The 26246-nt window shown below is 35.2% G+C and overlaps 1 protein-coding gene across 3 annotated transcripts in view; it reads right to left on the bottom strand.

The window, feature by feature from the left end:
* The window catches only part of LOC150096745 (uncharacterized), a 178141-nt gene that overhangs the window by 44527 nt on the left and 107368 nt on the right, over positions 1-26246 (bottom strand). For all 3 annotated transcript variants that reach the window (XR_016549812.1, XM_090408294.1, XM_090408296.1), the window contains one exon: positions 23139-23302. Coding sequence is in view for 2 of the 3 variants with exons in the window: in XM_090408294.1 (XP_090264420.1) it covers positions 23139-23302 (164 nt within the window). In the remaining variant the exon portion in view is untranslated. The remainder of the gene's footprint in view (positions 1-23138; positions 23303-26246) is intronic.

Here is a 26246-nt window from a genome sequence, read left to right as displayed (position 1 = left end):
ACACTTGTTTAGCTAATCTTTCCTCTCCCATTTTGTTTAAGTGACCATACCACCTGAGATTAGCTCTGCTAACACATTCTTGGATGCTAACCATGTCAAGTTCTTTCCTAATATCTCATTTTAAATATGATATTGACACTGATTCCATTTGTTCAGTTCCCTTAATCTATTTGAGGTCTCCGGTCTTTGATCAAGAGTTTTATTTCTAACCCAGCTCTCAAATCCATAAGTTAAAACTGGTTTGAACACTGTCCTGTATACAGCTAATTTAGTGTTTTGACTAATTTCTCTCTTATTCCATATAAATTTATTCAGTTGACTTCCTACCATAACAGCTTTGTTGATTCTGTTATCTATTTCCATATTTAATTTACCATCGTCATAAAACTCGTGGCTATGTACTGATATGTTTTACTTGTTCTATAGGTTCTCCATTCACAATGATGTTGATATTTCAATGCTTCTGCCTATTTTCATTGTCTCCATCTTGTTATTGCTGACCATATCTATTACAACAATTATTCAATTTAGTCAGGGAACCTTGCAGACTTGTAGTGAATTTATTTAGAAGTACATCACCAGCATAAAGCAAAGAGCTGACATTAACATTTCCAATTTTGATATCACTTTCCTTCATAATGTGATACATATAGATAATGAATAACAGAGGGGATAATGTACATCCTTGTCTAAACACCAGATTTAATATTATAAACCATCTTCCTGTACTTCCTTCAATTCTAACAGCTGACTTACAATTCAAATAAAGACTAAATATTGCTTGATATAAAGCCATACAACTGTAGCATTTTGAATAGCTTCTCTCTTGGCACCTTGTCATATGCTTTTTCCAGATCTACAAAACTTAAATACAGATCTTTGTTATATTTCCATGACTTCTCAACTATTTGTCATAAAGTGAAAATCTGATCCTGACAGCTTCTATTTGGCCTGAATCCAGCTTGTTCTTTGCCAAGCTTCTCTTCCACAATCCTTCTCAACCGTTTCTGAAGTACACTTGGCATAAATCTTACCAGGAACACTCAGTAGAGAAATACCTCTGTAATTCTTACATTCAGAGGGCTGGAATTCACCCCTCTGTCCAGGCCTTCTGAACTATGCAGTGCAGCCACTGTAAGACTTTTATACCTCAATACTTTAGCATTTCTGGTCGAATATCATCTACTCCAGCTGCCTTTTCACATTTCAAGCTTTTGATGACTTTTTCTACTTCAAGTATGGATATGTATCCTGAATGCATCCCTGTTGAGTGTTTTTTTTTTTTTACCACTGTGCTGTCACTGCTTGTTTCATTCAACAATTTTTCGAGGTAATTAGTCCATACTTCAAGGATATCTTTTTCTCCCATTTTCATATCACCTTCATCATCTGTAATTCCTTTTACAGTACTATTTCCTCCATTTCTGAGCTTCTTCAACAAACCCCAGAATACATTGCCACCTTCTTGAAATTTATTTTCTATGTTCTTACCAAAGTCTTCCCATGACTTTTGTTTAGCTTTGTTACATTTGTCTCTGTATTCTCTAAGAGCACAAGCTGACTTATTTACCAGAAACTTTTGACATGTTTTCTTCTTTTCCTTCACTGCCTCATTAACTTCCTGTGTTCACCATGGAGTTGTTATTTTTCTACCCTTGCAGACAACCACACCACATACCTCTCTGGCAGAATCAATCAATGATTTCTCCAAGACTTCCCACTGAATCTCCAAAGTTTGGTTCCTGTTCCCAAACTCTTTCATTTTTTCTTGAATAATGTTTGTGTATTTCAGTCTACAATTCAGAAGTGAGAGCTGCTCAACTTTTATTCGTTTCAAAACTTTCTTACATGCTATTCTTTTAAGTATGAAATTCAATTTTATCCTGCTCAAGACTAAGTGGTGATCACTTCCAATTTCAAATCATCTGTATACTCCAGTGTTCTGCACTAGAGAGAAAACATCACTATCAAAAATAACATAGTCAATGAGACTTTTCTTATTTCTTGCCTCTTCTCTCCATGTGAATTTGTGCACATTTTTATGTTGGAACATGGTGTTAAAATAACCAGTCCATGTCCTGAGCAGAAATCCAACAGGTATTTCCATTATTATCTTTCTCTTTCATTAATGAGCTAATTTCACAGACAGTCTGATGAGCTGGACAGTTTTATTTATTTATTATTTTATTATTATTATTTTTAACAGTCTCATCCATGAAAGGTTGCCTGTTCAGTCCTGTAGATCAATAGTTAGTCATTCTGGAAACCGTGTTCTGGAATCCATGTAACCATTTCAGTCCTCCAATAATAATCAAATCTAAATAAGGTGAGTTGTACAAAGTTAGAGGTAAATGATTTTCTTTTGCTGGGCAAAAGAAATCATTAGCACCTAATTTTCATAAATATTCACACTATAATGGAATTTGAATCCACACACTGTTGGTTGAAGAATAAAGATATTACCTATTCAGCATGAACACACTCATCCTGCAAAGTATTACAATATTAATCCTTGTTGATAGTCTCAATTTAAGAAATCTATGAGAATAATTCTTTCATTTATCCCAAAAGATAAGTTTTAAGAGATTTTTTTTTTTTTTTTTGAGATGATTTATGCTTCCATCATTTGCATTTGATTGAGTGATTTTATTTTTTTTATGGCACAAAGACATCAAAGACACAGCAATACATATGGTAATTGGTTAGTAGGACAATCACAAACATCCATGCCCTTGGCAGGATTCAAACCCACAGTGATTGGTTGGAGAACACATACGCTAACCACTCGGCCAACCAAGCCAGTTTGCATGGAACTTAGATTCTGGTTCATAGTGATATACCCAAGTCTCACTGCTTGTAATAGCACTTTTTGGGAAAAAAAAAAAGAGCCTGTTTGCAATGGGTCACTATAAGATCTGAGTAAATCTTGAGCTTTAAATTACTCATTTTTGGCTTAAGCAACTATGGCACCCATGCGCAAGAAAATTTCATCATATTATTAATTTATGATGAAATAAATTTTCTATTATTACTTGGACCCCATACTTAAAACACCTAAGCCATAAAGAAGTCTTCTGATTTCACTAGGAACTCAATGATGATGATCTTTTATCATATGGACATCAAATGTAGTGATTTATTTTTAATAATTTATAGTAATGAAGGCAAATGTTACTTCTGAAAATGTACAGCAATACTATTTAACAATGGATTAATGTAGTTAAAAGAAAATCAATTTCATTTTCCCCCAATCCCTTGAGCTTAAATGAGAATCACTTTACATTTTGCTTAAAAAAATATAAAGTTTCTAGGGCTAGGATTGGCAAGGAAAACTAACTGTTAATATTAGAAAATTAAAATTTTTAAATTTCTGGCCATCTTTTGTATCAGATAACAAGAAATAAAGACATTCTCAAATTTCATCTCAGTTAAGTTAGAAAATATTGTTTCTCATTCTGGTTTGATGCTTACAGCATTATGTGGATAACTCTTGCACGTGTGAGACATCAGATCATGCAAATGTTATCCACATAATGCATCCATAAAGAAGGTCAGAATATGTTGCTCAAAGATCTGCATACAGTAAATGATGAAATAGGAGAACCTATCACCTAAGATAAATCATACAATACAAAGAAGCGGAGGATAGTGATAGGCTCTTGTAGCGTCTTATTCATTTGATTCTCAAAGGAAGTGAATATACAATTCAGCTTTTGCCTTCAGTTCTACAGAAAAGAAAATCAACATAGGAAGAGATATAGATGTGATAATCCCAACATCATATGACTAAAAAGTTTGTACCATCAAATGCTGATGCAAGCTCAGATGTCTTTTGTTCTATAGATATACTGCTACAACAAAAGCAAAGAGAGTAAAGAGTCCATCAAATCCATATTTCTTTCTGATGGTAATGACAGCATCTCAGAGAAAATATACACGGGAATTCTGAAAGTAATTCATTATTGTGTACAGTGCATGGAGTGTCAATGGCCTCGGAATATATCTACCATCATCATATTCCTGACATGTACCCTCAAGGGGTGTACAGAGTATGATAATACTACATGAAAAATTTACGTCATTAATAACTTCCTATCTACAATTTTCCTCCAAATCAGTCTGTTACTTGCCAAGACTCCAATATTACCAGATCTCATATTTCTATCGTCTAAGGCACTTTGTACTGTATCAATCCACCTATATCTCGGTCTTCCTCTGGGTTGTTTTCCTGCCAACTTAGCAGAGAACACTTGTTTTGCTAACCTTTCCTCGCCCATTCTGTTTAAGTGACCATACTGCCTGAGATTAGCTCTGCTAACGCATTCCTGGATGCTGACAATGTCAAGTTCTTTCCTAATATTCTTGTTTTTAATATGATATTGCCATTGATGGCATCTGTTCATGCCCCTTTCTTAGGACTCTCATATCTGCGATCTCTAGTCTTTGGTAAAGTGTTTGACTTCTGACCCAGCTCTCAGATCCATAGGTTAAAACTGGTTTGAACACTGTCTTGTATACAGCTAATTGAGTGTTCCGACTAATTTTTCTCTTATTCCATATGAATTGATTCAATTGACTTCCTAGTATACCAGCTTTGTTGATTCTGTTGTCTATTTCCATATTTAATTTACCATCTTCAGTAAAAATCTTGCCAAAGTAGCTGAAATGTTTTACTTGTTCCACAGGTTCCCCGTTCACAACACAGTTGACATTTTCAATGATTCTGCCTATTTTCATTGTCTTTGTCTTTTTAATGCTGACCTTCATACCATATCTATTACAACAGTTATCCAATTTAGTCAGGGAAGCTTGCAAACTTGTAGAGGATTTATTTAGAAGTATAACATCGTCCACATAAAACAAAGAGCTGACATTAACATCTCCAATTCTGATATCATGTTTAAAACTACTTTCCTTCATAATGTGATCCATATAGATAATGAATAACAGAGGGGGATAATGTACATCCTAGTCTCACACCAGATTTAACATTAAAGCATCTTCCTGTACTTCCTTCAATTCTAACTGCTGACTTACAACTCAAATAAAGACTAAGTATTGCTTGATATAATGTCCCATTGACACCATATAAGTATAGCTTATTTAATAGCTTCTCTCTTGGCACCTTGTCATATGCCTTTTCCAGATCGACAAAACTTAAACAGATCTTTATTATATTCCCATGCTTTCTGAACTATTTGTCGTAAAGTGAAGATCTGATCCTGACAGCCTCTATTTGACCTGAATCCATCTTGTGCTTCACCAAACTTTTCTTCCACAATTCTTCTCAACCGTTTCTCAAGTATACTTGCATAGATCTTGCCAGGAACACTTAGTAGGGAAATACCTCTGTAATTCTCACATGCAGTTTTATTTCCCTTTTTATATATGGGTACTATGAGAGCTCTACTCCAATCATCGGGAATTCGTCCCTCTGTCCAGGCTCTCTGAACTATGCAGTGCAGCCACTGTAAGACTTTTATACTACCATACTTCAGCCTTTCTGGTCGAATATCATCTAGTCCTGCTGCCTTTCCACATTTCAAGCCTTTGATGGCTTTTTCTACTTCAACTATGGATATGTATTCCTGACTGTATGCCTGTTGAATGTTTTTTACCAATGTGCTATCACTGCTTGTTTCATTTAGCAATTTTTCGAAGTAATTACTCCATACGTCAAGGATATCTTTTTCTCTCATTTTCATGTCACCTTTATCATCTCTTAACTCCTTTTATAGTACTCTTTCCTCCATTTCTAAGCTTCTTCAATAACCTCCAAAATATTTTGCCACCTTCTTGATATTTATTTTCTATGTTCTTGCCAAAGTCCTCCCATGACTTTTGTTTAGCTAGTTTTACACACTGTTTAGCTTTCTTACATTTGTCTATGTATTCTCTAAGAGCACAAGCTGACTTATTTGCTAGGAACTTTTGATATGTTTTCTTCTTTTCCTTCACTGCCTCTTTAACTTCCTGTGTCCACCATGAAGTTCTGATTTTTTTATCCTTGCAGACAACTTCACCACATGTCTCTTTGGCTGAATTAATCAGGGTTTTCTTCAAGGTTTGCCACTGAATGTCGAAGGTTTGGTTCCTGTTCTCAAACTCTTTCATTTTTTCTTCAATAATCTTTGTGTATTTTAGTCTACAGTTCACATCTGAGAGCTGCTCAACTCTGATTCGCTTTAAAACTTTCTAACATGTTATTCTTTTCAATATGAAATTCAATTTTATCCTGCTCAACGCTAAATAGTGATCACTTCCAATTTCAAATCCTCTGTACACTCTGGTGTCCTGTACCAGGGAGAAAACATCACTATCAACAATAATATAGTCAATAAGACTTTTCTTATTCCTTGCCTCTTCTCTCCATGTGAATTTGTGCACATTTTTATGTTGGAACATGGTGTTAGTAATAACCAGTCCATGTCCTGAGCAGAAATCCAACAGGTACTTGCCATTATTATTAACTTTGCTCTTTTCTCCGAATTTTCCCAAAAAATTTTTGTATGTCTCACAATCATTTCCTACTCTGCTATTTAGATCCCCGACAAGGACCAACTTTTCGTTTTTCATTGTGTCAGCTGCTTTTGCTAAAGCATCAAAAAATCCCTCCACTTCTACCTTAGTAGAACCTTCTGTGGGACCATAGGCACAAATAAGTCTCATTGTCCAGTTCCCCATTCTGATATTTGTCCAAATCATTCTACTTGACACTGTCTGCCATTCAAGAAGATGAGCCTCGTATTTCGTGTTCAATATTGAATACTATGGCTACTCCTTCTTTTCCTTTTTTCCTTGATTGTCATTTCCTGAATATAACATTTTGTATTTATTGCTCAGAAAGATCTCACCAGTTTTTGTCTTTTTTGTTTCAGTCACCCCTATTATGTCGATCTGGTACTTATCAAAAATCTTCAGCTAGCTCGATTTCTTTGCCATTCAGGCTTCTTATGTTGATAGTACCGATCTTTAACTTTGGTGATGTTGAGTTGCGGTGTGCTTTCAGATTTCAGATTTGTTCCATTTGTGACTTTTCGCTGTTCGCCCTGGTTTCTTGGCGAAAACAATGGGGTCCTTGTTTAACCGGACGACGCCACAGCCGGCATGAAATTTTGTCATGTTGTACCATCGTTGGCTATATTGGTTTAAGTCAATAAGAATACAATTTGGTCGGCTAAATCCCAAACTGCCAGCCCATCCTCGTTTGTTCAGTATCTAGGTAGATGCCCAACAGGGTGCACCACGAGAAGGTGAGGATTGGACATTAGGTCAGAAGCCCTGGTTGGTTCTCTGCATTCCTTTAAAGGCTATGTGGAGGTCTTCTCTCAGTTATACAGCTTTGACCTTTAAGCACCCTGGAATATATCTAGCCTTGTTTTATTCCTTCACTACAGTTCAGTATATAGTGGTGTATGATTGAAGCTGTATTTCTTGTGTTACTGCATTCACAGTGGATGAATCTTTTAAAATTTGCCAAAGCATGTTAAACAGAATGCAATAAATTAATTTTTGATGCACAAAAATGCGAATTCTAAGACTGATTAGATGGTTTTTGCAGTTCAAATGAGTACTGTATGTCGTTAGGAATGAAGACAAGAAACAGCAATAATGAAGCTCAACAGGCAATGTGTACAGTGGGTGATTAGAGTGGTGCAGAAAGATAAAGTTGTTCAGATTCTAACAAAATAGTTGTATATTTTGTATTATAATAGCTAATATTCATATGGTGCTAATACATAACAGTACAATGGTGACCAAGGCAACTTTATTAAGAGAGTTTAATATCAGAGATTTTGTTTGAGGAAGCATGTGTGAAATGTATTTGTACAAAAAGTGAAAGATCTGTGGAAGGAAAGCAAGACCGGTGGGCACATATATAGGAAATATTTTCAGATCCAGTGCCAGTTATGTGGGGAAAGTAAAACATGTGATAGGAGTGGAAAATATTGAAAAGGCAGGAAATTATAAGTGTCAGCAATATTTTTGAAAGTGCCTTGGCAGAACAAAAGAGGGCCTCGTGAAAGCAATAGTGCATTCATACAGCATCTCCTTCAGACAAAGCATGAGAGACTGAACAACTGTAGAAACATCATGTGACAGAGCTGAGAAACAAAGAAACAAGAAGTACAAAGTAAGAAACAGAAACATATGACAAAATGATTTGTCATATGTCATAGAACAGAAAAAGTTTTATTGCGATTCTATAAGATTTCTTAATGAGAGCATGGCTAAATCTTGTTTTTCTGGTGCAAAAATTAATATATTAATGAAGTTGTTGGAATGTATAGCAGTATGGTGAAACACATTGTGTGACAGAAATATGAAAGAATTCTAGGAAGATTTTTTTCATTTAGTTATAAAAATAGTTTACTAGATAAGAAATTATATTCTTGTTTTAATTCTTGCCAAGCATGAGCAAATTTTGCAAGTGAAATATCTTCACAACTAGTTTACCTGTATAGCAGCTGTCAACTTCAGTTCACTTATCTTGGTATCTTATAAAGCAAAGCACTTCTTTGGAAGTGCAAATTACTATGCATTATGGCAGGGTCATTATCCAGATTGGTTTTGATCTTTACTGAATTCTAATCGATGGGAGCCAGACCAAGAAGCTACTAAAGTTGAATCAATGCAGAAGCCATATATTTTCCATATACACTGGTGTTCAAAAGCTAAGGATCAACTACATTTTTACCTGTATATGAAAACATTTTCATAACTACAGCCAAATGTGGACAAAAATTTATTGCCAGCATACTAATAAATTATATTATAAAAAAAAAGTGTTATAAATTTCATAATTATTGAATTAGTGTATGCTGCTTACAGAAAACTATACAGAGAGACATTTTAGTATAGAATATGTCTGTCCCGAACTGCATTGCAGCTATCACATTGTACTATGCTTAGCACCAAGTGATTCAGGAGTTCTTGAGGCCAACTGGCCCACTACTTCTTCAGAACAAGGATAGCAAGTTTGTTTCCTGGAGGGGAATTTTGAGCAGCAACGTATCTCCCTATTGCATCCCAAATGTGTTCTATGGAGTTGAGATCTGGGAAGTGTGCTGACATTCAATTCAATCAATATCTCCCCTGCTCATATATGATGTGGTGTGGCATTGTCATCCATAAAAATGAATTCTTTGCCTACAGCACCACGAAATAATCAAACATGATGTTGAAGAATTTCATTGCAAAATCGTTCATAAGTCATATTCCTATACTTATAGGACTATAATTTAACTAGCAATAAGTCATAGACTTATTGCTAGTTAAATCATTAATACTTACTATAATTACCATCTTTTATTTTTCTATCTTTCAATTGCATTTGTTATATTTTTGATTTAATCCTTAAATTTAACTAGGAAAGATTGAAATAACAACCCAGTCATATCCATGGAATTACCATACCAAGTAATATCTTTTTTATAAGACTTTACCTACGTGATTACTGTTATGGTATATCTTACCCAATTCAGTGCTTGGGATGCTTAAAAATCAAAGCTGGATAAGTCAGAGGAGACCTCCACATGGCCTTTTGGGGGAATGTAGAGAACCAACCAGGGATTCTAACCTGATACCAATCCTCACCTTCTTATGGTGCACTCTGTTGGATATCTACCTGGATACTGAATGAACGAGGATAGGCTGGCAATTTGGGATTTAGCCAACTAAATTGTATACTTATTGGCTTAAACCATAGCTCAAAATGATGGTACAACATGATGAAATTTTCATTCTGGCTGGGGTGTGGCATTGCCTGGTTAAACAATGTCCCCAATGTTTTCGTCAGGGAACCAGGCCGAACAGTAAAAAGTCAGATACTGGAACAAGCTCAAACCCCAACTCAACATCAACAGAGATCAAGAATGGAAAAGAAATGAAACTAATTGGATAAGTGCCAGATCGACATAAACAAAGAAGATAAAAACAGGTGAGATGTTTCTAAACAACAAATTCAAGATGTCATATTCAGAAAATAACAATCAGGGAAAAGAAGGTGCAGCTATAATATGAAACACTAAATATGAGGATGATGTTCTTGAATGGCAGGCAATATCAAGTAGAGTGATGTGGGCGAATATCAAAATGGAGAACTGGACAATGAAACTTATTTGTGCTTATAGTCCCACAGAAGGTTCTAATAAGGAAGAAGTGGAGAACTTTCTGGACACATTAAAGAAGGCAGCTGACACAATAAAAAAGGAAAAGTTGGTCCTTGGAGATCTAAACAGCAGAGTAGGATATGATTACCAGACATAAGAAAGTTTTGGGAAAATTTGGAGAAAAGAGCAAAGCTAATAATAATGGTAAGTACCTGCTAGATTTCTGCACAGGACATGAATTAGTTATTAGTAAGAGCATGTTCCAACATAAAAATGTACACAAATTAACATGGAAAGAAGATGCAAGAAATAAGAAAAATCTCAGTGACTACTTTTTGTTGACAGTGATGTTTTCCCATTGGTTCAGGACACAAGGGTGCACAGAGGATTTCAGATAGGAAGTGTTCACCATTTAGTGTTGAGCAGGATAAAATTGAACTTCCTATTGAAAAGAAGGATGTGTAAGAAAGTTTTAAAATGAATCAAAGTTGAACAGCTATCAGATATAAACTATAGACTCAAATATACAAATATTATTCATGAAAAACTGAAAGAATTTCAAAACAAGAACCAAACATTGCAGATTCACTTGCAAATCCTAAAGAAAATTCTGATTGATTCAGCCAGAGAGGCATGTGGTGAAGTAATTTGCAAGGACAGAAAAATCAGAACCCCATGGTGGATCAGTGTTACATCCTGAATGAAGAACTTTTAAAAGGAAACAATTCATTCAGGATTTAACAAGTCCGAAAAATCAGCTGAGAGAAATAAACTTGTACTCGAGCAGAAGAAATAAAGTACTAACTGTAAATAGAAATAGAATTACCTCCCTTTAGTAGAATTGTAATACCATGTAAAGAACTTTGTGTATAAATTGGTATTATATGAATGCATCATGTATACAATGAATGGGTAAATTAGATGTAAACAATAGTCCAAAGGTCATGGGTGGTCCTGAGGCATTGGCAATCTTGGAAAGCGACGCACATTCGTTTCCCGGAAGGTGCTGCCAGAGATCTCGTGATGTGCCGAAATTCCCACGGACGAAGCAAGTAGTGGGCAGGAAAAAGATCGCAAAAAAGTAACAGGGTGCTAAAAAGGGGGGAAGTGAAGGGAGAATAAAAAGGGTTTGCACCCCTTTCTTCATTGAAAGTTCCAATGGAATAATATCATAGACGTATACCAGAACTGGCAGCAGAAATGACGATGGCCTGAAACAGATCGAGAATAGACGAGGGAAAATTGCCAGGTGCAGAGTATAGTTTAATCTGATGACCATAGTGACTCACCACGTGGACACAGGCTTAATGAAGTATCAAGAGGTAATTTCCATAAGCCTGCACTGCACATTTCTGTCTGAACTGTCCTTCTTTGTTCAGACGGAAATGGAGATCCTGCCCCAAGAAATGGTAAGTACAGATTTTTTTGTATAATTACCCAGTCGGTAAAAGGAAAGATCATTGTAGTGTAATAATCGAGTATGGACAGTATTTAAGAAATTTAAGTGATTTTTTTTGGCAGTGGCTAATGTCCATAAGACAAATTGTATGGAATGATTATAGATGATTGTGACTAGTTTAATATGCAAGACTATCATAGTAGGTAGCATATTGATTAGAAGTGTATAATGTGTATATTATGTGTGTTTAATCTCTAACTTAAAAGAAGGATTTATTGTTCATGCATTAGAGTATTAATCAGTTTGATTTAGCATGTCATTGAACTAATTGAAAGTGAGATTGGTCTAAGTGTATATTATGTCTTTAGATTCCAATAAATATGTTTTTTCTTCTATACCTGAGTTTTGACTGTGATATGAACCAAAACTACCACTCATTAATCTGAACCATAGTGGGGGGGGGGGGGGGATTTGAAAGAAAGGTATAACATGTTATAGAAGTTATGACTGCAAACCAGAATTTTCTTAGCCACAGTAAAGCGTTTGATTTATGAGTATAAGCACTAAATTTATTCACCTACGTGCACCAAAAGTCTGGAAAAGTCTCCCTGAATAAGAGTCCCCTCTATTCTAAGATATTGGCTGGCGCAGCTTTAAAAAATAAATTTGTCAATATCTGAAGAGGAGATGGCCCCAGTAAGAAATTAGAGGATTCGTTTCTTTTAGCAAGGAATAACCTTTAACAGTCAGAGTAAGCACGTGAGTAAAATTAGGAATCGGCTAGAGATATAGAATTTACTTTCCTTATAGAATGAACATGTAAGAAGTGATACAGATATTAGAGTCAGGGAAATTTTGTAAGTCTTATAGTTATTGTAGAGAAGAAAATTCATAAAGGAAGTAATTATTATAGGAAAAGAAAAAATATAACACTCAGGAAGTTAAAGAGGCAGTCAAGGAAAAGAAGAGAGCATATCAAAAGTTCCTGGCAAGTAAGTCACCTTAGGGAATACAGAAAAATATGAAGGAAAGCACAGATTTCTAGGAACATCAAAAACATCAGGAAGGTCATAAAATATTCTGGAGACTATTGAAAAAAAAAAAACTCAGAAATTGAGGAAAGAGTACTATAAAAGGAATTAGAGATAATAAAGGGGACATGAAAACTGAAGATAAAGATATTCTTGATGTATGGAGTAATTACTTTGAATGACTGCTAATTGAAATGAGCAGTGACGATAAAAAACAATCAACAGGAATGCCATCTGGAATATATATCTGTACTTGAAGTATATGATATTCAGCCAGAAATGATAAAATATGGAGGTGTAAAAGTTTTATAGTGGCTACACTGCATAATTCAGAAGGCTTGGTCACAGGGTCAAATTTTAGATGATTGGAATGTGAAAATTACAGAGGAATTTCTCTACTGAGTGTTCCTGGTAAGATTTATGCCAAGTATACTTGAGAAACGGTTCAGAAGGATCATGGAAGAGAAGCTTGGTGAAGAACAAGCTGGATTCAGGCCAAATAAAAGCTGTCAGGATCAGATTTTCACTTTATGACAAATAGTTGAGAATTCATGGGAATATAACAAGATGCCAAGAGGAAAGCTGTTCAAAAAGTTCCAGTTATATGGTATAAATGGAACATTATATCAAGCAATACATAGTCTGTGTTTGAGTTGTAAATCAGCAGTTAGAATTGAAGGAGGTGCAGAAAGATGGTTTGATATTAAGTCCGGTGTGCAACAGGGTGTACATTATCTCTTCTGTTATTCATCATCTATATGCATCACATTATGAAGGAAAGCGGTATAAAGATCGGAAATGTTGGTCTTAGCTCTTTACTTTATGCAGATGATGTTATATTCCTAAATAAATCCACAACAAGTTTGCAGGATTCCCTGACAAAATTGAATAACTGCTGTAATAAATTTGGTATGAAAATCAGCATTAAAAAGACAAAGACAATGAAAATAGGCAGAAACACTGAAAACATCGACTGCATCCTGAATGAATAATCTATAGAACAAGTAAAATATTTTAAATAATTTAGGCACAATTTTTAGTGAAGATGGCAAATTAAACTGGGAAATAGCAGAATTAGCAAAGCTGGTATGGTAGGAAGTCAATTCAATTAATTTATATGGCATAAGAGACAGAGATTAGTCAAAACACTAAACTAGCTATATACAAGATTAAGGGAACTGAACAGATGGAATCAATGGCAGTATCATATTAAAAAGGAGACTATTAGGAAAGAGCTCGACATTGTTAGCATGTGTTAGCAGAGCTAATCTCAGGTGATATGGCCACTTAAACAGAATGGGAGGGGAAAGATTAGCTAAACAAGTGTTTTTTGCTAGGATGGAAGGAAAAAGACTCAGAGGAAGACATAGATGTAGGTGGACTGATACAGTAAAAAGTGCCTTAGTAGACAGAAATATAAGATCTAATAATAATATTGGAATGTTGACAGATGACAGACTAATCTGAAGGAAATTATTGATAGGAATTTGATAATGATGTAATCATGTAGTACTGTGATAAGATCCTGTACATCTCTGAGGATATATGTCAGGAATTTGATGATGATTCAGTGCTTTGTAGTTTCTCATGTTGCTGCTAAACTTTGTCATTCCTGTATTCCTTTAAATGCTTTCAACTTTTATAATTCCACATCATCTGTTTTAATTTTGTAATTTCGAAACTAAATTCATTTTTAATATCCTCAAGTTTCTCTTTGGGCAAGCCCTCTTGTTCTCAACTTCACTCTTCTTTGTTAGTATTCTGTTTTTCTGCTGCTTGATTATTGTATATGTCTAGTACCATTTTACAATACTAATTAATATTATTGCAATATTTAAAAAAAAAGTGCTTAAGGGTCAAAGCTGTATAACTGAGAGGAGACCTCTACATAGCCGTTAAAGGAATGCAGAGAACCGACCAGGGCTTCTGACCTAATGTCCAATCCTCACCTTCTCGTGGTGCACCCTGTTGGGTATCTACTTGGATATTGAATGAACGAGGATGGGCTGGCAATTTGGGATTTAGCCGACCAAATTGTATTCTTATTGGTTAAACCAAAATAAAAAATGATGGTACAACATGACAAAATTTCATGCCGGCTGGGGCATCGTCCGGTTAAACAAGCCCCTGTTATTTTTGCCAGGGAACCAAGGCGAACAGCGAAAAGCCACTGGAACAAATCTGAAAGCACACCCCAACTCAACATCACCAGAGTTAAAGATCGGTACTATCAACATAAGAAGCCTGAATGGCAAAGAAATGGAGCTGGCTGAAGAATTAGATAAGTACCAGATCGACATAACAGGGGTGACTGAAACAAAAAAGACAAAAACTAGTGAGATCTTTCTGAGCAATAAATACAAATGTTATATTCAGGCAATGACAATCAAGGAAAAGAAGGAGTAGCCATAGTATTCAATATTCAACACAAAATACGAGGCTCATCTTCTTGAATGGCAGGCAGTCTCAAGTAGAGTGATGTGGGCAAATATGAGAATGGGAAACTGGATAATGAGACTTATTTGTGCCTATGGTCCCACAGAAGGTTCTACTAAGGTAGAAGTGGAGGGATTTTTTGAGGCGTTAGAAAAAGCAACTGACACAATGAAAAAGGAAAAGTTGGTCCTTGTTGGGGATCTAAATAGCAGAGTAGGAAATGATTGTGAGACATACAAAAATATTTTGGGAAACTTTGGAGAAAAGAGCAAAGCTAATAATAATGGCAAATATCTGTTGGATTTCTGTTCAGGACATGGACTGGTTATTACTAACACCATGTTCCAACATAAAAATGTTGCACAAATTCACATGGAGAGAAGAGGCAAGGAATAAGAAAAGTCTCATTGACTATATTATTGTTGATAGTGATGTTTTCTCCCTGGTGGAGGACACCAGAGTGTACAGAGGATTTGAAATTGGAAGCGATCACTATTTAGTCTTGAGCAGGATAAAATTGAATTTCATATTGAAAAGAATAACACGTAAGAAAGTTGAGCAGCTCTCGGATGTGAACTGTAGACTAAAATACACAAAGATTATTGAAGAAAAAATGAAAGTTTGAGAACAAGAACCAAACCTTGGACATTCAGTGGCAAACTCAGAAGAAAACATTGATTGATTCTGCCAGAGAGGCATGTGGTGAGGTTGTCTGCAAGGATAAAAATATCAGAACTCCCTGGTGGATACAGGAAGTTAAAGAGGCAGTGAAGGAAAAGAAGAAAGCATATCAAAAGTTCCTGTCAAATAAGTCAGCTTGTGCTCTTAGAGAATATACAGAAAAATGCAAGAATACTAAACAGTGTGTAAAACTAGCTAAACAAAAGTCATGGGAGGACTTTGGCAAGAATATAGAAAATAAATATGAAGAAGGTGGCAAAATATTCTGGAGGTTGTTGAAGAAGCTTGAGAAAGGAGGAAAGAGTGCTGTAAAAGGAGTTAGAGATGATAAAGGTGACATGAAAACGGTAGAAAAAGATATCCTTGAAGTATGGAGTAATTACTTTGAAAAACTGCTAAATGAAACAAGCAGTGATGACAGCACACTGGTAAAAAACACTGACCAGGCATGCAGTCAGGAATACATATCCATAGTTGAAGTAGAAAAAGCCATCAAAGGCTTGAAATATAGAAAGGCAGCAGGAATAGATGATATTCAACCAGAAATGCTGAAGTATGGTGGTATAAGAGTCTTACAGTGGCTGCACTGCATAGTTCAGAAAGCCTGGACAGAGGGACGAATTCCCAATGATTGGAGTAAAGCTCTCATAGTACCCATATATAAAAAGGGAAATAAAACTGAATGTGAGAATTACAGAGGTATTTCCCTACTGAGTGTTCCTGGCAAGATCTGTCCAAGTATACTTGACAAACGGTTGAGAAGAATTGTGGAAGAAAAGCATGGTGAAGAACAAGCTGGATTCAGGCCAAATAGAGGTTGTCAAGATCAGATCTTCACTTTACAACAAATAGTCGAGAAAGCATGGGAATATAACAAAGATCTGTATTTAAGTTTTGTCGATTTGGAAAAGGCATATGACAAGCTGACAAGAGAGAAGCTATTCAATACGCTGCAGTTATATGGTGTCAATGGGGCATTATATCAAGCAATACTTAGTCTTTATTTGAGTTGTAAGTCAGTAGTTAGAACTGAAGGAAGTACAGGAAGATGGTTTAATGTTAAATCTGGAGTGAGACAAGGATGTACATTATCCCCTCTGTTATTCATTATCTATATGGATCACATTATGAAGGAAAGTGCTATTAAACATGATATCAAAATTGGATATGTTAATGTCAGCTCTTTGCTTTATGCAGATGATGTTATACTTCTAAATAAATCTGCTACAAGTCTGCAAGATTCTCTGACTAAATTGAATAGCTGCTGTAATAGATATGGAATGAAGGTCAGCAATAAAAAGACAAAGACAATGAAAATAGGCAGAAACAGTGAAAATGTCAACTGTGTTGTGAATGGAGAACTTGTGGAACAAGTAAAACATTTCAGCTACTTAGGCACGATTTTTACTGAAGATGGTAAATTAAATATAGAAATAGACAACAGAATCAGCAAAGCTGGTATGGTGGGAAGTCAATTGAATAAATTCATATGGAATAAGAGAAAAATTAGTTGGAACACTAAATTAGCTGTATACAAGACAGTGTTCAAACCAGTTTTAATTTATGGATCTGAGAGCTGGGTCAGAAGTAAAACACTTGACCAAAGACTAGAGACCGCAGATATGAGAGTCCTGAGAAAGATTATAGACATGAACAGATGGCATCAATGGCAATATCGTATTAAAAACGAGGTTATTAGAAAAGAACTTGACATTTTCAGCATCCACGAATGCGTTGGCAGAGCTAATCTCAGGTGGTATGGTCACTTAAACAGAATGGGCGAGGAAAGATTAGCAAAACAAGTGTTCTCTGCCAGGCTGGCAGGAAAACGACCTAGAGGAAGACCAAGATATAGGTGGATTGATACGGTACAAAGTGCCTTAGACGACAGAAATATAAGATCTGATAATATTGGAGTCTTGACAAGTAACAGACTGATTTGGAGGAAAATTGTAGATAGGAAGTTAGTAATGATGTAAATTTTTCATGTAGTACTATCATATCCTGTACACCCCTTGAGGGTACATGGCAGAAATTTGATGGTGATGAAAAAAAAGTTACAAAATACACTATGTACTATAAAACATGAAAATTAGCACTAATATACATTATAAAACAATTTTCTGAGAAAAAAACACAATGAAACAATAAATATTTAATTTAAAAGTTAAATTTTGAAAATCAGTTGATCAAAATATAATATATATTACAAGTTACCCTCGTATAACGCAGTACTTATACAACATGGTTTCGATATAATGTGGTCTACAAATTGTAGTAACCCTTTATCTTTTCAAATATTTTTCACTGCGAGACTTGAAAATCAAATTTCATCTTTAAATAATAATAATATTTGGTTAACCGATCAAGTGTTGATCCATTTTATTAATTAACTGGACCAACTAGTTTCGTCACACTTATCTGTTGGCTTCTTCAGGGCACTTACATATAGGTTTAAACACTCTCACAATTATGCGTAACTCCAATAAATATTTATTGGAGTTACGCATAATTCAGTTACGCATTTGGAGTTGCGTAACTCCAATAAATATTTATTGGAGTTACGCATAATTGTGAGAGTGTTTAAACCTATATGAAAGTGCCCTGAAGAAGCCAACAGATAAGTGTGGCGAAACTAGTTGGTCCAGTTAATTAATAAAATTGATCAACACTTGATCGGTTAACCAAATATTATTATTATTTACTAATATATGATCAAGAAAACAACCTTCATGATAAATTTCATCTTTGTTAATTTTGCATCTGCCCATATCGCACATGTAGTTATAAGTAGGGAATTTATATTAGGGGAAATATCCTTTAGTATGCATGTAGGTCAATTGTTTGCCATATAAAGTGTTTTTATTGTTGATAATTGTCTTTGTTTTCTGCCTGGAAAGCGCATTAAAAATCATAAAGTGTGTTAATCTCAAGCTAAGCACTTTATTTTCTTGTAAGTAAAATACAATATGTAATGCTTTTTTTTTTTATGTAAAACATTTATTTTTATAGTAATAGTCAATTAGAAGGATTTTGCAATATGGTTGAAAATGAAATTAGTGAATTAACTGATTAGGAAATAGATTTAAATGAGGAGGAACTGGTACAATTAATAGATGACGTTGAATCAAATGGCAGGGAAAGTTCTGCTGAAGATTCTGATTGTGATGAATCCATTAAAGAATTCAGTTTAAAGAAATTAGCAGAAGGATCAGACTTGGCAAGAAAGTCAGGAAGTTATTTTACTGATAATGATCCCTCAATGGAGATGGAGCACTCCGGAAAATTCACGAGCCAAATGGATATTTGTTTAGCTCCATATTATGAACTTAATAAAAAAATTGCAGCATAGTGGTAAGCAAGGTCTTATTACTGACCTCTTGATAACTGAACCAGTCGAAGTATGCAATGAGAATTATACAAATGATGTCCAAGAGATTCAAGTGATAATGACGTCCAGCCACTTGTAAATAAAAAGCATCTACGAAATGTTATTTTGAAGACAGTGATGACAATTAAAATACGGGCTTTATATTTTATTTTGCCTAAATCATTTATACATTATGTGTAATGAAGTTTACGTACAATTTATAATTTTATAAAAAAAAAAACGATTTCGGAACATAACCCTACTTTTTCTATGTGATCTGAGTCTCACATAACGTGATTTATATAACACAGCATTTCTATAGAACCTAACATCTGCATTATCCGAGGGTTAGTTGTATATCAATCTTTATCAGCCTGGTTGGCCAAGTGGTAAATATATCTGTTTTCCAATCAATAGGTTGTGGATTCAAATCCTAGTGGTAAGAAGATTCCCTATATGACCTGTAAGATTCCTAAAGTTACTATTTGGTTCAGTGAAGTATATTATCTAGCAGCCATTTTAGTGGAATGGAGAAAAACTAAACCAATTACTAGATCTGGAGTCTAAATATGGTTTTATTTACCACTTGGAGGTGTCTAAGTGTTGTAGAGGTTTGGCCTTTAATCTGATAGATGTGGACACCACACCCTGACCCCTAGCTACACTAGTTCACTCCTGAAGATTCAGGAAGAGGATTGGGTTGCTGCAGCCCAGATGGACTTCACACTTTAGTGGGCAAAACATCAGTTCCATCAGTGTTTTAGGCTTCTGACATTTAACTCTACTACAATCATGTAATCTGGGTTGCTATTTTGAAAAGAATATCTTCAGTCATGTTTTAGGCCGAAAAAGGATAAAGTTTGTTTCTTTGTAGTCTTGTTGCTTCTCTTTGATGTACCTAGATTTTTAAGAAAAAATAAACATTTGATATCATACCTAAATTTAGAATCTATTATAAAACCAGCTTGCTTGTTAAATCTTCCAGCACCTTTGTTTGTGATGTATGGATATGGGGTCATTTCATCAAATAAAAGCATTTCTATGTTAACAAACAGAGAGGCATGTGGTGAGGTTGTGTGCAAGGAAAAAAAAATCAGAACTCCCTGGTGGACACAGGAAGTTAAAGAGGCAGTGAAGGAAAAGAAGAAAGCATATCAAAAGTTTCGGGCAAATAAGTCAGCTTTTACTCTTACAGAATACAGAGACAAATGTAAGAAAGCTAAACAGTGTGTAAAACTAGCTAAACAAAAGTCATGGGAGGACTTTGGCAAGAATATAGAAAATAAATATCAAGAAGGTGGCAAAATATTCTGGAGGTTGTTGAAGAAGCTTAGGAATGGAGGAAAGAGTGCTGTAAAAGGAGTTAGAGATGATAATGGTGACATGAAAACAGGAGAAAAAGATATCCCTGAAGTATGGAGTATTTACTTTGAAAAACTGCTAAATGAAACAAGCAGTGATGACAGCACAGTGATAAAAAAACACTGACCAGGCATGCAGTCAGGAATACATATCCATAGTTGAAGTAGAAAAAGCCATCAAAGGCTTGAAATGTGGAAAGGCAGCAGGAGTAGATGATATTCAACAGAAATGCTGAAGTATGGTGGTATAAAAGTCTTACAGTGGCTGCACTGCACTGCATAGCTCAGAAAGCCTGGACAGAGGGACGAATTCCCGATGATTGGAGTAGAGCTCACATAGTACCCATATATAAAAAGGGAAATAAAACTGAATGTGAGAATTACAGAGGTATTTCACTACTAAGTGTTCCTGGCAAGATCTATGCCAGTATACTTGAGAAACGGTTGAGAAGAATTGTGGAAGAAAAGCTTGGTGAAGAACAAGCTGGATTCAGGCCAAATAGAGGCTGTCAGGATCAGATCTTCACTTTACGACAAATAGTCGAGAAAGCATGGGAATATAACAAAGATCTGTATTTAAGTTTTGTCGATTTGGAAAAGGCATATGACAAGGTGCCAAGAGAGAAGCTACTCAATACGCTGCAGTTATATGGTGTCAATGGGGCATTATATCAAGCAATACTTAGTCTTTATTTGAGTTGTAAGTCAGCAGTTAGAATTGAAGGAAGTACAGGAAGATGGTTTAATGTTAAATCTGGTGTGAGACAAGGATGTACATTATCTCCTCTGTTATTCATTATCTATATGGATCACATTATGAAGGAAAGTGGTATTAAACCTGATATCAAAATTGGAGATGTTAATGTCAGCTCTTTGCTTTATGCGGATGATGTTATACTTCTAAATAAATCCGCTACAAGTCTGCAAGATTCTCTGACTAAATTGAATAGCTGTTGTAATAGATATGGTATGAAGGTCAGCAATAAAAAGACAAAGACAATGAAAATAGGCAGAATCATTGAAAATGTCAACTGTGTTGTGAATGGAGAACCTGTGGAACAAGTAAAACATTTCAGTTACTTAGGCACAATTTTTACTGAAGATGGTAAATTAAATATAGAAATAGACAACAGAATCAGCAAAGCTGGTATGGTGGGAAGTCAATTGAATAAATTCATATGGAATAAGAGAGAAATTAGTCGGAACACTAAATTAGCTGTATACAAGACAGTGTTCAAACCAGTTTTAACTTATGGATCTGAGAGCTGGGTCAGAAGTAAAACACTTGACCAAAGACTAGAGACCGCAGATATGAGAGTCCTGAGAAAGATTAGAGGTGTGAACAGATGGCATCAATGGCAATATCATATTAAAAATGAGGATATTGGGAAAGAACTTGACATTGTCAGCATCTAGGAATGCATTAGCAGAGCTAATCTCAGGTGGTATGGTCACTTGAATAGAATGGGAGAGGAAAGATTAGCAAAACAAGTGTTCTCTGCCAGGTTGGCAGGAAAACGACCCAGAGGAAGACCAAGATATAGGTGGATTGATATGGTAGATCCGTATCAATCCACCTATATCTTGGAAGTGCCTTAGATGATAGAAATATAAGATCTGATAATGTTGGAGTCTTGACAAGTAACAGACTGATTTGGAGGAAAATTGTAGATAGGAAGTTAGTAATGATGTAATTTTTTCATGTAGTACTGTCATATCCTGTACACCCCTTGAGGGTACATGGCAGGAATTTGATGATGATAAATTAAGATGCACAAATGCCACCAATCATGAAAATATCATACCATGAAATCCAGTGCCAAGAAGTACAACCAAGAGACAGGAGTTCAGTTTAAGTGCTTGCTGCCAAAGGAAGGACATTCCCAAATTCAATGTAGAAAGCCTAATGCTATAACAGAATGTTTTGATTTCATGGTTTGTGTGAATTTACTGAAGAGACCAGCGTAATTCTAATTGCATACACTCCTAAAATGAGGTGGGGATAAACAAAAACCAAAAACCAAGCAAAAATTTATATCAGGGTGGATATTACCACAGATATAGCACATGAAATTATTTAGAACTGATAACTGTCACAAACTACAGCAACACATATACTTAAGGATGTTCGTATGGCCAAACAATTTTATCCTAACTCATAAAATGCATGGCAAACCGTAAAATATTCTGTAGAATATTTTATTGTTTTAACAGTACTTCCAGGCTCAGAAGACAGATAAAATCCTGTCTATGACATGAAGAACCATTATATAGGTTTTTCAACTAAGGGTGAGTTAGCTAGTCTCATACAGTGGTAACAGAGTTTTCCTCCTGGAAACTGACTTTTCACACAAAACAGAGAATATATGCTTTAGAAGACTAGAAGATTATATATATATAATCACAAGAAACCAGCTGTCCTATCATTACATTAAGGAGGTTTATATAAAACCAAGTTACTTTGTAATACAGGCCATTCAGCCTAATACATAAATAGAAAGGTGAGGTAAGGATAATAATAAGTTTAATATTTAGGTGCATCCTAAGGATAAAGATAAGTGGTTGTGTGTGTCCTTTTTTTCTTTTTTTCCCCTCCCTGCATAAGGGAATTTTGTTCTTAGTTTAAAGAAATATACTAGAAAAACAATAACCTGGCTATTCTTAGTCAATGCAAAATCTTCTATTGTTGTATGATAAATGCTAACAAATTAAAGTCAATACTCTCCCTTCCCCAATAAACATACATACCTCAGGTGTTCCAATGTGTTCAGGTGTGTCGGTATCTTCATTACAATTATTACTGGATTTAAGTTTCTTAATTTTAACCGTGTCATTAATTGCTCGAGTGGGTCCTTCTGAATGAATTGTCCATTTGGCAGGGGTTATTTGCTCTGTCCATCTATATCTCTGATCTAATACAGAAAAAAAAAAGATGGCAGTGATGAATAATTTTCAAGGATTTATACATGTAATTCAGATAATATTGCTGTAAACTAATCAGCATGTATTTGTACAATGATTTTTTTTGTATAAAATTTCTTCATGTTTTAAAATTTAGCAACATCAACTACTTAAACAGAAATATGTTTTTTTAAGATAAAATTATATCTGCTTCCTATCTTTAGAAATGAAAACATGATAGAGAAAAATGAGATGGGGAAAAAAAATGAAAAGAAAAATGGTATATGTGAATATATATATACCATTTTTCTTTTCATTTTTTTTATTTCATAAATACACAATAAAATTATTTTTATTTATTATGTGACACCTCCAGGGAGTCCAAAGACTCCGAGGGAGAGCACTCACTCCACAACTCTCCGTCAGCACCACACAATCCACCAACTGCAACAAACCGCAACTACTTTCATCATCTATCACACTGTCTACTGCCAACCACCACCACCACCACTAGTATTTTCACAGACAAACACAAACATCCATGGCAGGATTCAAACCAGCAGCATTGTGGCTGGAGAGTGGATACGCTAACCACTCTCTAACTATTTAAAACTGATAACTGTCACCAACTCCAGCAACATACATACAGGGTGGCTATATTTGAATATAATAAATTTAGTTTAATCCTTTATCCAAGTGTGACCAAACAAAGTTTGCGCCTGAAAGTATCTTCAGGACTGGGGTAAGGTGGTACAACACTAGGACACTGCTTGCAAAGGTGGAGCAAGCTACCAACACTCCTATCTCGGTATCTGCCATGGTGGCTATAATTAAACTTCCTCTATTTGGAGTCTTATGTAACTTTATCTAACAACTGGAATGTCACCAAATTTGGTAGGGAGAATAATCAAGACAGGGAAAGAAGGATTTTGTGAAAAAAACATTTAGTTTTAAAAGTCATGGGGGAATATGGTGCTATACAATGTAAAAAAAAAAATCATTAAAACGGACAGATAAATGAATAACAAAGACTAAACTAAAATGAATGAAAGATTACCTTTATGTGTTGTACTTATAACAGCAACAAAACATTTAATATCAATTTAATTTAGCACAGTAATTACAGCATTATAATTACTGGAGCATAAGTGTTGTCACAACCTGTTACACAACTCGAGCACAATGAGTTCACCCATGCAAAAGAGGACCTGGTTCAATGTAGTCACTGTTCTCGTGGACCAGATATGTTATCCTTTAAGGCTGCCAAGTTCGAGACATTATCACGATAGATGTTGGCCTTCAGGTAACCCCACAACCAAAAATTGCATGGAGTAATATCAGGTGAACAAAGTGGCCATGTAACTGGAAAGAAGCAACTAATCACTCTTTCTTCTGTGAGGTGATATTGTAGAAGCTGCTGTACCTGTCGTGCAATGTGGGGAGGTGTTCCATTATGTATAAAAATGGACTTGTCCAGATACTGTCATTACAAATTGCTGAAACTGTTCAGCATATCACAATATGTTCATATAGTAATGGAACAATTATATTTACGGCTAGAGGACAAGAAATTTGCTTGTCCTCTATGCAACATATATTTATTGATAAATATACACCTACAATGCCCTAAGAATCCGCGAGAAAAAGAGCCAATGGCATTTAAACTGGGGCACTCCTAAACAGAAGCAGGCAAATAGCTGTAAATATAATAGTTTATTAAGAGGAGTAACATGGGATTTTCCCAGAAATAATATCCATAATGGAACAAGTTCCTGTCAGGGTGATGTCCTCAAAAAAGAATGGTCCTATTATAAAGTCTGTTGTGAAACCACAACAAATGGTAATTTTCGGTGAATGTAATGGGAGTTCTGGAATAAATGGGGTGATTTGGAAGCCCAAATTTGACAAGTTTGGGTGTTTACTGTCCTATTCAGAAAAAAAATGCACCTCAACATCCCAGAATTTTTCAAGGCCAAGTATCATTAGCTTCCAATCTGACCAGAAACATAAGATCAAATGTCAGTCACATATAATCATCATGTAGCAGCTGTGGCATGCAGATGATTTTGTATGGATAAAATGTAATAAATTTGTGCAAGACTTTCCATACTGTGGAATAAGGCATATCAATTGTCACACTACTCCATGCTGCTACTGCAAGCAACATTTTCAGGTGATCTGTCGATAATCATGGTGGCAACTTCTTTAGTTACACATGGTTTCGATCCTCTGCTAGGTCGACACTTCCAAAGATCCTGTTTCTTCAAACTTCCGAATCATCAATCTAACTCTGTTAGGTAACAGAGGCCCTTCACGCAAGTTCTGGCAGGTTCTAAACTCACAAAGAGTGGCTGATGCATTGCACTTGTTAAGGTAAAATAACTTTACAAATAACATGCAATAAGGTCCTCACAGCACTTAAGCCTCTACACAGAGATGCAATAAGGTAAGTGAGGCACATGTTGAACACGACCATCAATAGGAATGTGTTTATGAAGTATTCCCATTACTTTACAGTTATTATGCTGTCCAGCAAAACAGGTGCTCAACTTCATTTTATGCAAATTTTCAGCTTCCTAGACTACAATAATGCCACATTCCCCATATCAGCGATATGGGAAATGTGGCATTAATTTTTGAACTAAAATTTTTTTTTTCATGGAATCCTTCTTCCCACATTTTGATTAGGTCTCCCAACAAAATTTGGTAATTCCAGTTGTTAGACTGAGCTACATAAGGGTCTGAAAAGGGGAAGTTTAATTATGGCCACCCTGTACTTAAAGAAGTTCATATAGAAAAACAATTTTATTCTAACTCATAAATATGGCAAATAAGATATTTTGTAGTAACTGAACAAATTATAATGTCAGAGATAATAATTAAAAGCTACCCTGCTAGATAAATACAGTGGTTTGCAAAGAATGTTAATTCCAATCTACCTACCTTATGATTCTT

This window comes from Typopeltis vanoorti, chromosome 18 (genome assembly GCF_054136105.1).
Source record: "Typopeltis vanoorti isolate ZY-2024b chromosome 18, IOZ_Tvanoo_1.0, whole genome shotgun sequence".
NCBI lineage: Eukaryota > Metazoa > Arthropoda > Arachnida > Uropygi > Thelyphonidae > Typopeltis > Typopeltis vanoorti.
This window is presented reverse-complemented; position numbering and strand designations above follow the sequence as displayed.